At 43.3% G+C, this 15,251-nt stretch overlaps 1 protein-coding gene across 1 annotated transcript in view; it reads right to left on the bottom strand.

Annotated features, from left to right (window-relative positions):
• The window catches only part of LOC103182160 (protocadherin Fat 4), a 131,503-nt gene that overhangs the window by 44,696 nt on the left and 71,556 nt on the right, over nucleotides 1–15,251 (bottom strand). Inside the window, 2 exon segments of the mRNA XM_042337891.1 lie at nucleotides 3,321–3,571; nucleotides 10,270–10,450. Coding sequence (XP_042193825.1) covers nucleotides 3,321–3,571; nucleotides 10,270–10,450 — 432 coding nt within the window.

Genomic DNA, 15,251 nt, shown 5'->3' on the forward strand with positions numbered 1-15,251 from the left:
AAGGGATTATTATTACCCTCAGGAAAGTGATCCGCCCATCAACTAACAACCGGGTTCCTACTTACTGTTAGGTAAACAGAGGAATGTGGAGCAAGGAAACTTGCCCAACATTTCGCCCTGTCCGGGAATCAAACCCAGGTTCTCTTGCATGAGAGGCGAGTGCTCTAACCATTAAGTTACAGGACTCCAGGGGTGCCATTTCTATTGGAAGTTTTAGAAGACTCAGGACTGCAAAAAAGCAGAAGAAATACATCCCCTTCTTTGTTGCCTTCTCACAACATAAACCGCAGAGTCTGAGAGAAGTGCCGTACAACAACTGTGCCTCCCTCTATGAAGAGCTGACTTTCTCTCCACGACTGGGATGTGGCATGAAATCAGTGACTGACTGAGGCGTGCTAAGATCAAGAGTGGAGAACAGCTGGTTCATCACAGGAAACGGTAAAATAATATCTTATCTGCTCCAGTATAATTTGTTAGGGTAATTTCAGCGTGAGTGATGAGCTCACTTGACAAGGCTTTTCATGATTAGGCGCTGTCATTACTTTAAGCATTAAGAAGTACATATCTACACACCTCTCCGACCTACTATCCCCCTACCACCTCTCCGACCTACTATCCCCCTACCTACCTGCCCGTACCCTCCGTTCCTCTGGCTCCGGTCTGCTCCACATCCCCCGCCCCAACCGCCCTACCATCGGTGGCCTTCAGCCTCTCAGCCCCGAGGCTCTGGAACTCTATCCCCCAGTGCCTTCACCGCCTCCTCCCTTTCCTCCTTCAAGGCCGGTCTCAAGACCTTTCTCTTTGACCGTGCCTTCAGCTCCCCTCTCGACTCTCTACCCCCTCCTCGCTCCCTCCCTTCCCTCCCCTCACCCTGACCATTTCCCCCTGCTCGGGTCCTGACCCAACTGTACAGCGCCTTGGGACGTCCTCCCGACGTGAAAGGCGCTCAATAAATGGAATCTTGTTATGTTGTTGTTGTTGTTGTTATAAACCGCAGTACAGTAACGTAATGAAGAGCACTGTTCTTCATGACTTACGACGATGCCTTGCTTATAATGCTGGAAGCAAAGTGATATCTTTTCCAACAGTGGAGCGATGTGGAGCAGCAATCCTGATTTATTCTTCATGCTCCTAATCACATTTGGCTAGTTCCGTGCTGGCGTTTTGCTGTGTTGGCGTGTGTTAGTACTTTTAATGTTAAGACTGTTGCTTTTAGGCTGTAGCACAAACTCCCTTGAGTAGTGGGGGAAAGGCTAGTAAGGCGTGCAAGGCCAGTGAAGAGCAGGCACGTGCCAATTTCAGACTCGCGAGCTTGAATCCCGTCTGCGCTGACACAACTGAACTCAAAATTTGGGAGGGGGTTGCTTTAATTGGACTCAGTTATCCAGGGCTCGGGTAATGGGGTACAGCAATTGGCGCCGTTGTGTTATTTAGTAGCCTGGAGAACTGAAATAAATAGTGGAACGAATTAGACTTACGCTGACAAATGGTTTTGTTCATTTACATGAAACTCTCTGGTAACACCAGTAATGTAATTGTACATCAGTGATGTGTCAAAGTGGCGCGCTGCCAACAATTTGAATTCTTCTTGATCTCTAATAAGAAAACAATTACTGCAGAAGGATGGTGTATGTTAACCACCTGCCTACTAAATCAATGCGTTTTCTCGTCTGCAGCAGACTCGCAGCACAAATCATAGTTCAGCCTATCCCCCATAAAATAATTAACAGCCATGACTGTAGGGGATGTCAAGTACATGACAGCAGGCGTCAATATATCAAAATGAAGCTTGTTGCAAATATTTCTTGTATCTGCTTTTAGTCTCCATCTTTCGCTGTCTGGAACAGATTCTTTCAAAGACCATTAACAACTGAGCATTTCTCTCGTGATTTATCTCCCAGATGCCCCCCACCATATCTTGCTCTTTTTACGTTTTTTAAAAAAATATTATTTAATATTGCAACAGTTTCAGGCAAGAGACTGGTCCATCTATCTTATGCATCCAACTTCTCAAAAGACTCTTTCGACACTATCATCTAATAACCCTGTCTCTCTTTTGATTTGTTCGTCTTCAACGTATACTGTCACAACACTCTGCAGTAAATCCTGTGAAGTGCTTTGAGGCATCCTCCTGATGTAAATGATGCTATATCGAATGTAAAGATTGTTATTATTATTTACAAGAATGCGCGGTTTGAAACTTTAAGGCAATGGTTGGAGGGCTGAGATTAAGCTGTGTTGAGTGCAGCCCTGTTATGACTCGGTAGACGGTGTCCATAAAATCCACATTATAAATGTTGTAGAACTGAATCGGCTCTATTAAGAAGCACGTTACCAGAAGGCTGTAGTGTATTTGCTCGTCATGGAAATAGGCCATCCTCGCCTGGCTCCCTGTTATAGAGAGGAACGAGTTCCAGATCCTTGTCCTCACTATTAAATCCCTCCACAGTCTTGCCCCACTCTATCTCTGTGAGCTTTTCAACCCTTATCAACCCGCCCGCTCCCTCTGCTCGGTAGGGTTCACATCTCCTGTCCTGCCTCTGCCCCAACATCAGTGTTCTGCCCCCCACTCTCTGAAACTCTATCCCGCGCCGCCTTCACAGTCCATCTCAAGATCTTCCTCCACGACCATGTGAGGGATGGTCATCCTCACCCCCTACACCCCTTAACCTCACCTCTCCTGAATCCAACCCCGGGCTCGGGTTTAAACCCTCGACTGTCAAGGGCCTTGGGCTATCCTCTCTATACAATTGCAATTTGTTGTTGTGGTAGTAGTCATTGCTGGGATATATGGGTGGAGTAAGGGTTGTTACAGGGCCTCATTGTAATGCTGCGTCACTGAAAAAGCATGTGCCATTTGGTCCCAGGTCTGATTTCCTGCAATGTGCATATGCATCACACATGTAGATTGCGCATTTTACCAGGTGCCACAAAACACACCCCAAAATGGCACAAAGACATTATTCTATAGTAATAATAATCCTTGCATTTGGTATAGCCCATTTCACATCTTCTCGACATCTCAAAGCGCTTCACAGAATAGACTGTAAAGTGAATTGACCGTATATTTGTGGGCGAAATGCAGCAGCCAATTGCGCACAGCAGCGTCCCACAAACGATCGTGGATTAAAATGACCAATTTATTATTGTTTTTTGTTTCTGAGGGATTATTACTATAGTTTGTTACCTGTGCTTGTGGGAGCAGGGACACAAGGTTAGTGAGATGGTGGCGTAAAGGGTCGGTAGCACAGCGAATTGTGTGGCAAGTTGGAAGAAACACAGAGAAGACGCTCCAGAGAAATTCTCTCATAGTTTGTTACCTGCATTTGTGGGCGCCGGGATATGGGTGACGTAAGGGTAGTGCCGAAACCTGGGGGGGTTGTCATTGATGTCTGTAACTGTCAAAAATACAGTGGCTGAGCTGGATGTGGCTTGAGGTACACCTCCATCGGTAGCGACCACAACCAGTGTGTAGGATTCCTTGTTCTCTCTGTCCAGCAGTGCACTTGTGATAATTTGTCCTGTAGCTGGGTTGATGGAGAATTGAGAGTTACCTCCCACCAGGCTGTAGCTGTTTGGGGTGGGGGGCAGGGGAGAGAAAGAGAAAGAATCAAAAATAAAATAATTGCTGTGGAATAACTATAATAATAATAAGACTTTGTCCCATTAGTCTGAGCTGGATTCATATTCCGGTTTTAGAGCAGGGTCACAAATAGCTACAGCATGTTCCTAGAGAGTGCACGATAATAATAATAAATAATAATAATAATCCTTATATTTGATATAATGCCATAATCACCTCTTCTGACATCTCAAAGCGCTTCACAGAATATACTATAAAGTGAATTACTCTGTATTTTGTTGGCAAAACTAATACTTGTCAAACTTGGGGAAAAGGAAATACATAGGAAAACTGGAATAGGAGGAGGCCATTCAGCCCATCAGACTCAGATGTTCCCATCAATTTATTAGATTTTGGAAGATTATTTTATTCTCAATACTTTACCTTTTTGCAATGCCTCTCAATAACAATAATGATAACAGTATAGCACTTTTTCTGATTTGTGGACATGTCGAGTGGCTGTTTTTTTGTGGGTGAACTCAGCAGTCAATATGCACACAGCAATGTCCCACAAAGAGCTATGAAATGAACGACCAATTTTATCTGGGGGATATTTGGCCAGGACACCAAGAAAAAACTTCCTTTTTTTTTGATGCCACGGCTTCTTCAACATCCACCTGGACAGGCAGGCTATGCTTAATGTCTCACCTGATGGACTGCCCCTCCAACAATACTGCGTTGCAGTGCCATCCACGGAGCTCAAAGCTGTGACACGGGCTTGAACCCACAAACTTCCATAAAACAGTGAGTTTGCTTGTTTCCTTTTTGTTTGAGATTTTTATGTAAAAATAAAAAGCAGTTTTCCGACTATGAACAAGGAATACTTGAGCACTGCTTTTCCACATCAATCGGTGTATTCTGTGTCAGTACTTTTATAAATGACTGAGCATTGATCTTCAAAAGATGTATTTTTAGCTTTTCTTGCTATGTTATGCTGCTTTGCTGTTTTGCATAGACCATTTTACTCAAAAATGCTTCAATACTTTAAAAGCTTTTCCTTCTTGATCCACTGGAATAATCCTGTTCAGGAGCTCACTATAAACTTTGATTTCTGTAACATAATTCAAATATTTTTGCAATTTGCATAAGGATCTATCCTTATGCATTTCATCCATCTGTGGTAAACATACATACACTTTTAAGGGTAATTTATTTTAGAGGCACGATGGAGGAATAAAAATGCTGATAACAATAATAAATGTCACACTTGACACGGAGCTTTAACATAAAGAATAGCTGGAAGTTCTTCACAAAGTTTCTGTAAAGTGTAGTGACAGATTTTTTTACGTGTGCAGTAATGTCTCACAAAAAAGCGATTTAGTGAACGACCAATTTGATCTCAGTGACTGCTGGCCAGGATACTGGGAGAAATTCCCTTTTTTTAAAATTATTCCAGGTCATCTTTAACATCCACCTTAGCAGGGAGAGGGGGGGGGGGGGGGGGGTGAATCCTGAAAGCTCACAAAGTACGGAAAAAGGCTTTTGAGAAAGTTTTATAAATAATAATAATAATCCTTGCATTTGATATAGCGCCTTATTGCGTTGTCAAGACATCTCAACACATTTCACATGATATGCTGTGAAGGGGAATAACTGTATGTTTTGTGGGAGAAAAGGGTGATGGAAAGATTCCTGTGCTTTCAACTGTGCGAAGTTCTGATACTAGAAGAAGAATTGCATTCGATTATCGTGGCCTTCACATGGAGAGGATGTTTTGAAGCATTACTGTAAAGTAAAATGATATTATTATTATAACGTGTAGTGACTGTGTATTTTGCAGGCAAACATGGGAGCCAACTTTTGCACAGCAGTGTTCCATGAGCAGCCATGAAGTGAGTGACCAATTCTATTTGTGGGGATGGTTGGTCAGGGCATCGGGAGAAAATTCCTTCGGAGTTTGGCCATGGGATATTTAATGTGCATCTGAACAAGGAGATGGGGCGTTGGCTTAACATCCCATCTGAAGGACGGCACCTCCAACATTGTAACACCCCCCACCCCCAGATCTGCATTGGAGTATCAGCTTAGACCATGTGAGTTGAAAGCCCCACTGACCATGCAGCTTGAACCCACAACTTTCTGCCTCAGAGGTGACAGAGCTACCCAACTGAGTCAGGCTGACACACTAATATTCAAATGGTTTAAAACTTCAGTTACAGAACCTCTGGCAGCTGGTGTAATCTGGACATTGTTTCGATGATATGAAATATTCATTATGAAACGATTTTCCAGAAATGCTGAATATTTCCTTCTGGAATTCTATTCCGTATTCAAATTTTTCTTGAGTAATATTCTATGGGCATTCTTACATTTAAGTTGCACCGCTAGCAGCAATTCAACCTGCTTCTTGAGTTGATGCAGTTCTAAAAGAGCAGTTTGCATTCGATTTTAAAATGCATTCATTCAAATCACAGCCCTGCTCCACTGGCTTCCCATCACCCAGAGGACACAGTTCCAGATCCTGGTCCTCACCTTTAAAGCCCTCCTTGGCTTTGCTCCCCCCTATCTCTGCGACCTTCTACCTCCTACCAACCTGCCTGCTCCTTCCACTCAGTGGGCTCCGGCCTGCTTCACGTCCCCCTGCTTCACTCGCCCCATCATTGGGGAACGGGCCTTCCACCACTCCGTCCCCACCCTCTGGAACTCCATCTCAGAGTCCCTCCGCCTCGCCCCCTCCCTTGCCTCCTTCAAGACCCATCTCAAGACCCTCCTCTTGGGACAGTGCCTTCTATCGCTCTCCCTCCCACCCTGCCCTCCACCCTCCCCAATCCCAACCCTCAGCTCGGGTCCGAAACACTGATTGTCCAGCGCCGTGGGATGTCCTCCCGAGGCGAAAGGCCCTATACAAATGTAATATTGTTGTTGTTGTTGCTGTTCGGGTGGGGGGAGGGTCACAAAGTGTATTGTCTGTAAAGTCCTCTGAAAGTTTATCTAGTCAGATAGAGTGTAATGTATTTTCACAGCCTGCGACTATGAGAATATTCTCCCTAACCAAGAGAGTTGATTTTTGCCTCCAGGACCACTTCAACGTGAGATAGCGAACAAAGCACATTACGACAGCATGTCAATGATAGGCTGATCATGGGGTCCCAACCTAGTGTTAGGACCCCGATCTAGTACTGGAACCTCAGCCCCAGTGTTAGGACCTCAGCCCTAGTTAGGAGCCCTGATCTAATGTTAGAACCTCAGCCTACTATTCATGTCCTCTAAGCTCTGGGTAATTATGGCTCACATACACACAGTTTAGTTCCAAATTTTGTAGAAGACAAGTATGCTTGAAGTATGTCCCTCCATTTAGTCAGGTAATAATAATAATAATAATAACAATCCTTGCATTTGATTAAAACGCCTTATGTTTTGCCCACAAATATACAGTGAATTCACTTTACAGTATATTCTGTGAAGCACTTTGATACGTCTTGAAGAAGTGAAAAGCGCTATATCAAATGCAAGGATTATTATTATCTTCGAGACGTCTCAAAGCACTTCACAGAATATACTGTAAAGTAAGGCAACAACCTACATATTATGCCTATGGATAAAGTTTCCTGCATAGTCCTGATTATCAAACAGCCAGTTAACAGTCATATACCACTCTCTTCTCACTCCTGAATCCAGTAGGTTCCCCTCGGAGCACTCCAGCTGCTGGTCTGGCTCTGCAATTCTGAGGACTGCCAAAAAAAAGTGCTGAAATAAATCACTCACTTAAGAAGAAGCTAAAGGCGATTTGTCAAACTCTAGGAAGGAGTCTGGCTGTCCGATACTACATGTTTTGTTTCACAGGCCTACTAATGACCATTTGTACACCACATGGAACCATGGGCATTAGCCAAAGAACCCAGCAGTTACTAGCAATGGAGCTCTTCAAACCAGAAAAATACATGGAAGCCAGCAATTAGATAAACTTCCAGAGGGAGAAGCGATTAAGAGTAAGAAGACAGATAAAAGGCAACACCAAAAAGGTAACAGTTTTGAGGATTCATGGACTGTTTCCTGTTTTTAAATATTCCTGTGCTCTCACTTCCAGGAAGTGCCAATAGAGAAATGACCAGATTTCAAGGCTACCTCTGGCTCCACATCGGATAATTCCATTGGTGTGATATTGAAAATTACAATCCTTGTGTGTCAGCCTGGCTCATTGGTAGTGCTCTCACCTCTGAGTCAGAAGGTTGTGGAATCGACCCCCACATCAGGACTTGGAATTCATATAGTCTAAACTGACACTCCAATGCATTGCTCAGGGGGTGTTGCATTGTTGGAGGCACTGTCCGTCACATGAGACGTTAAACCGAGGTCCCGTCTGTCTGTTCAGGTGGATGTTAGAGATCCTGCGGCACTATTTGAACAGAGAAGGGAGATTCTCCCTGCGTCCTGGCCAACAATCCCCCAAATAATATTTGGTCATTCACTTCACAGGTGTTTGTGGTACATCGACTGCCGCATTTGCCCACACAATACACAGGAAATCCTGTGAGTCGCTTTGGGATGTCCTCTGACGTGAAAGGCGCTGTACCAAATGCAAGGATTATTATATAGTTCCTCCATCACATCGTAGGGAAGCTTCAAAGCACTTCACAGGATATACAAATACCATAGAATCACGATACACAGTCACTCCATTTCACAGTAAATCCTGTGAAGCGTTTCGAGACATCCTTCCGACATAATAATGCGCTATACCAAATGCAATGATTTTATTTGGGGGGGATGTTGCCCAAGACACCGAGGGAAAACCCACTCTATTTTCGAATAGTGCCATTGGAACTTGAATATCTATCTGAATATTGAGAAAGGACCTCGATTTAGTTGAAGGACGCCATTTCCAATAATGCAATACACTGCAGCACTGCACGGAAGTATCAGCTTAGATCAGATGAGCTCAAGTCCCAGCGTGGGGCTTGAACCCACAACCGTGGATGCTTGGTTGGCTCTCCAATTGCTATCCGTTTTCCCACATGATAAAACATGGCAAACTTCTGGGTCATCAGGTTGCCCCCTATGTCACTGTCTATGCGCTCTGCATGTGGGTATTTTTTGGGGTGGGCAGTTGGCCAACTTTCTGTGGCTAGGTTCACTGGTCATTTGATCAGTGGGGAAGCGATATTTTGGGTTTTATGGATGTGTTACAATGGGGCTGTACTGTATTATCTGTTTCATTTCTGTCGGAGGGATTTTCCGCTCTAAGCTCACGTGTTCCAATAAACCTCCCTCCCAAAAAGCAAGTCCACAGGGCTTTTTTTTTTATCTTCAGCCAAATTGATTTCTTCAGAAGGGAAACAGTGCAACTATCATCAAAGTGAAAAATACAGGAAATTAGACATAATCAAGTGTAAACGAATCTGGCTTCCACCTACCTACTGTGAATATCCTGTGAGAAGCACTACTTACATAAGCAGCGAGACTTCACTAGGAAAGATTAATGTATGAAATTGCCCCGAACAGCATGAAGAAGCTTATGACTAATGGAGAGAACGCAGTATTTTGTACAAATCCATTAACCCCTGTCGAGCCATCCACTGGACAACTTGTCACCACCACTTAACATCATCATTAGTATTGTTTTGCCAAATTGGTAATTCGAGGGTCTAACATTTGGGAGTTTTGATCCGATAAGGGGACTGACAAAGGCTAAAGCATGCAAGTCTGTAAGAGAAGCCTCTTATCTCCACACCGGACTCCACCAGTGCCCTCCTTACCAGTCTCCCCAGCTCTACCATCTGCAAATTCTGTCTCAATCAAAATCTGGGCCCCGCATACTTAGCTGCACTAAGCTTTGTTCCCCTACCATCTTCTACTGTCGCCGTAACTTCCACCAGTTCGACTTCCGCACCTACTAATCCCTACATACCCTCACCTCTCCCTACCTCTGTGACCTCCTCCTCCGCTCTCATTCACTTGCTCGCCTTTTCTTTTCATAAAACATGGGGCTGCTGCACTTCCTCTGCTCGCTCCACCATCGGCAGCTGAGCTTTAAGGCGCTAAGCCCCCTAAGCTCTGGAACTCCTTCCTTAAATCCTTCCATCTTGGCCCCCAGCCGTCCTGAAACGCTTCCTGAAAACCTAGCCCTACCACCGTGGCTATGGTGATCTCCCTGTTCTCCACTCAGTGTCCGTCACACTCTATAAAGTGGTCCTGGACGATACTCTTCCGAGAAAGGCACCGTATAAATGCAAGTTGGTCTTGTGAGTCATAAAAAACACACAAGTCATGTCATGAAGTCACTGATAAGATGTTGTTTTACATGGTTCCTTCGTTAATAAATGAGGGAGATATATAAGTAGGAACCTGTTTGTTAGTTGATTGTCGGATCGCTTTTCCAAGGGTAATAATTCCTTCAAAAAAATAATATTAACAATAATTTGGTCACTCGATCGATGACTGTTTGTGGGACGCTGCTGTGTGCGATTGGCTGCTGCGTTCGCCCACAAAATATACAGTCAATTCACTTTACCGTATATTCTGTGAAGAGCTTGGAGACGTCTTGAAGATGTGATAAGACACTATATCAAATGCAAGGATTATTATTATTATTACAAACATGATGCATTATATGAGTAGTTGTGGAGTATCGAAAGGACCTGCCTACTTTTGCTCCACACAACCACAGCTCAGAAAACGTGGGCATCTGGAGGGTGAAGGAGCTTTACCTGACAACAGCGTTGGAACCTTCATCGGCGTCTGTGGAGTTGACGAGGAGGACGTCAGTTCCCGTGGGAGCATCCTCGGGGATGGAGGCGTAAAAGGTATTGGAAGCGAACGTCGGAATGTTATCGTTGATGTCATCCACGATCAAGCTGATGGTACCCGTGCCGGTGAGGGCTGGGGACCCTGTAACAGAACAAAGAATGGAGGAGCAAAGTGAACGTGAGCCATCAGACTTCAACCATTACCTGTTCACCGATTCCCGCAGACATTCCTGTCCCTCGAAAGAACAGCTAAATCAGAATTAATTCCTTGAGAACTCTCCAGCAATTTTAACATGGAATGTGATTGCTTCAGGAAACCGGTGAGAGGTGTTGCTTTAGCTCGGAACAATTTATTCCTTTGAACCTAAACCGTGTAAAGTTGCTGTCGAACAAATCACTGCTGTTAAGTTGAATGATGCAGACTGTGCTTTTTAAGAGAATCAGTCAGCCCACGCCTTAACAAAATGTTAAAAAATATCAGACGCTCTTAAATATTTTTCAACTGTTTAAAAATGTATCACCTCATTTCTGAAATATTTCTAAGGCATCTGTAGAGCAACTTTCAAAACTGGCCGAATGCTAATTAATTTGCTAAAGAGTACGTACCGAACGTTTGCCCGAGTGTGCCATCAATCAACTAAGGAGCCATGGGAGTCTTGGGTAGCAACCACTGCATTTCTTTGCCTCTTCCCTTCTAAAACAAACCTCTCCTGTTACCCTGCACTTCATGCCTTTTCCAGCGCAGTCTGCAAGTTGACGACAGACCAACCAGTCGTCTGACTGGCAGGACCTGGAGAGGCAGACTGGGCATAGGGATTCTTCTCGCTCAGCTCCTGTTAACCCTGCAAGCCAAAGCCCTGATGGGTAGAGTGGTCCTAGCTGGACAAGCAGCAGGAAGCTTGCCAGACAATGGACGCAATGGCAATCTATGTGATTTTAGTTGGTTAAACTCCAGTAGTACTCAAACATACACTCTGAGGTCCCCGATTCGTGGCTCCTGCAAATCTGCGGCAAATACATTCAGGAAGTAGCCGAGCAGGTGTATCAGGAGGACATTATAAAGCACTACACAAAATGCAAGGATTATTCTTCATGTGTAGAATTCAGTCTGGTTTCCATATTCAACTCAGTCTGCTTTGCATACTCTTACATATGGCATCCAATGTGTCAGGATAGTTGACTGAACAAAAAAAAGTTCATAGCGTGAAGCAGTAACACAAAGATTGATATCTTTCAATACATCTTTTACATTAAATGCTGTATTCTGTTGCTTTTACAATACTTTTGGGCTCCATGCATAGAGAAACATGTATAAACTCTTCTCATCCCTTTACTCTTTTAAACACGAAAGGACAAGGTGCAAGGAAATCCCGATGGCCTGGATTTTACATTTGGTAGCTGTTGAAAGCTTTTGGGGGAGGATGAGGGGAACTGTGCAGATTTTCTCTGCAGCAATCGCTCATAATAAAAATAATGATCCTTGCATTTGATATATAGCGCCTTTCATGTCTGGAGGACATCTCAAAGCGCTTCACAGGATACACTGTAAAGTGCAGTGAACGTGTATTTTGTGGTCAAACACGGCAGCTAATTTGTGCACAGCCATACCTCACAAACAGACATGAAACGAGTGACTAATTTTACCTGGGGGGAATTGTTGGCCAGAACAGCGCACACAGGGTGCTGCATTGGAATGTTAGGATAGCCTGTGAATTCAAAGTCCTAAGGTGGGGCTTGAATCCACAACCTCTTTTCTAATGCAAGGATTATTATTATTATTATTATTATTATTATTATTATTATTATTATAGCTATTTCGAGACATGTTCCTGCTATAAATGCTTCTGGCAGTGTCAATGATAGCTTCAAATTGGCTACTTAACACTGTAATGAAAATTGTATTTAGAAATTGGAACTGAGTACATTTCCCACCACTTCGTTTTTGGTATAACTGGATTTTAATGACTCTTGTGGTAACTATTACCAGTAATCATTAATAGTGACTTGAAAACAACAATCTGGTGGTAATTCTCCCTCTAAAAAACATTAGATCTGCTCATAGGAAAATCCAGCCAGTGAATTCAAGCTGACTAATTGAACACACACTGTTCCACTCACAAATCTGATAATTTCATGCTACAAGCAACAAGCCATATTTTCATTTAACTATGCATTGTACGTTTGTCTACAAAACTACACAGTCATTAAATTTTACGGTAAATCCTATAAAGTGCTATTGAGACGTTTTAAGGGACTATATCAAACGCAAGGATATTATTATTCATGTCATTTTATTGCGTCTGCTGAGAGACAAGCCTTGGACACTGCTCCAACATTACTCCTGTACTTCCAGCCGTTGTGATGAATGTCCTCCTTTTTGAAGAGATTCTTCCATCGCAACCTAGGCTTCTTGGGAGTTGTAACTGCCAACTCAAGTTTATTAATCATAATTATAATAATAAACCTTGCATCTGATAGAGCATCTATGAAGTCAAAATGTCTCAAAGTAATTAATGTTAAGTGCAGTGAGTATGTATTTTGTAGGCAAAAACAGCTGTAAATTTGTCCCACAAACAAGACAGGAGGTTAGTGACTAAGTTATCTAGGGAAATATTGTCCAGGACACTGGGTGAAACTTGTTTTTTTCAAACAGTGCCACAAGATCTGAACAGGCAGATAGACCTCTGCTGAATGTCTCACCAGAGGACAGCATCTCCGACAACAGAACACGCCATCCAACACTGTACACGGAATTCAGCTTCCACCCTGACTTGAAAATGCTGTCAGAAGTTTGAATCCACAAACTTCTGACCCAGAGGCGAGAGTGCTATCAACCGAATCATGCTGACACTTATTGTCATCAACAGATGGATGAAAACCATCAGAAAATAAAGCATTGACTGTCCAGCAAAGATTGAGATACGTCGCTCTTCAAGTAGAGGTCAGTATTTGAGTCTGTCATTTGCCCATTCCATTATGCCATGGCTACTGACAGCTTCTAATAATTGTCGATTTTGAATGGAATTCCTTAGCCAAGGAAAGGTACATCATGCCGTTTATGGGAATTCTGCTCTGGTGCAACCTACTTTTGGAGCAGAGTCGGTTGACATACCTCTACTTTAGCGGAAAGAATCCCCAATTGGAGACAAAACTTATTAAGGAGTAGAGACTACCAATTGTGTTAATACATCCTGCATATTATGCCACAAAACCTTTCATCCTTTTGTACCCAGAGAAACAGATCTATAGATGTAAGCAAAGAAGTGCCTTAATGCCATAACTGTGTACAGTACACAACATGCTGGATGATGAAAATCATTAAGTCATTATATCTAAGTCTTCTCTGAAAGAATATCAATTCACAGAGGAAATGCTGATCACTGTGGGGCCCCTGTGTAAATTGTGCCCAGATTACTGAGTCTTTCCAATCAATCTGATTCAGCCTGTTACACCCCACAGTATTATCAAGGGGAATGTTAAAAAACAAAGCAGCAGATCTGGAGCCAATTGCAATTTATAGTGAGGTCTTTATTCTCGCTGAGCCAACAATGTGTCATAATTGGTCATTTATTGGTGCTGACATGATGGTGTCACACCAGGTTAATCTGCTGAAAAATAGTACTATGATGTAGTTGGTCAGTCTGTACGGTTGAGCCAATGGTTTGCAATGGTTCTTAATGTATTGCTTACAGAAAACAGAATCATCTGAAAGTCTAACTAGATGTCTGTCTTTATCCAACATAACCCTGCATTGCCAGCACATAAGGAACACAATCATGCCTGTCACTGATCTCAATGCCATGTGTAGTAACACATGCACGCACATGTACTGAGGGAGAAGGTTGGCGAGAGCGGAAACTCAGGCATATCCTATTAATTGCTTTTGGCATTATATGAAGCCACAACACGGGTGCCTTTGCCCAATCCTCATTTCTGGATATAAAAGCCATCATCACAGAACTATGAATGACCAGGCATCATTGTGCATTTCAGTTTTGGAAAGCGTTTGGAGATCCAGAGTGTGGGGGCAGAGATGCTGAATGCCCGACCGTCAACGGTGGGGCGGGAAGCGCGGAGGACCCGAAGCAGGACGGTGTCCGCCGAGTGGACGGAGCGGACCGGCTGACATGGGGTTAGGAGATAGGAGAGGTAGGGGGCCAAGACCATGGAGGGCTTTGAAGATGTCTGTTTAATTAACCCTGTAATCTGGTTCACTACTATAGAAAAGGAACACACTTGCGCAGACATTGCAGCAGCGTATTCATTCTGCTGTACTAATTTTAGAAATTCCTCATTGAACTGATCTCCGTGGGAGATAATGCCACAGTTTATCAAAGACAAATCTCGCTGACTAGCAGTTTTCTGACATGAGAATTGTCATCCTACTGAGGCGTAGGCAGTGCCATAAAAATCACACAGCATCGTCAATTTTGGTAGAAAGAATTGCAAAACACAATGTTTAGATTATCAGATTTTTTTAGTACGCTGGATTGTGGGGAATACATAAAAGTTCAGTTTAAACCATCGCTGTATGTTTCTGATTAACTTTGAAAAGTATTTCAAACAGATGTGCTACGAAATAATGAAACGTATGTCCACTCTCTCTCAGTGCATCAACAGATATCTTAGAGGATCTGTTTACATGTTGCAATGATTCCAAAGATTTATAGGGATTATATACCTCTTGTGCCCAGTTGACTAAGACATGGTTGGCTAACTCTTCTCTCATTACAGCAGATCCTTAGCAAGCAAAAGGAATGGTCAAATCAAGCAAGTAGACTTGGCTAGCTAGACAACTCAGCTTCAGAATATAGAATCTCACTTCTGAGTCAGAAGGTTGTGGGTTCAAGTCCGCCATCGGGACTGGGAACCCATACAGTATTTACTGCATTAGATTCAGTGGCTCATGCAGAAAAATACCAGTGCAGATGCTGTCCTTTGAA

This window comes from Callorhinchus milii, unplaced genomic scaffold (genome assembly GCF_018977255.1).
Source record: "Callorhinchus milii isolate IMCB2004 unplaced genomic scaffold, IMCB_Cmil_1.0 Scaffold1, whole genome shotgun sequence".
Classification (NCBI taxonomy): Eukaryota; Metazoa; Chordata; class Chondrichthyes; order Chimaeriformes; family Callorhinchidae; genus Callorhinchus; species Callorhinchus milii.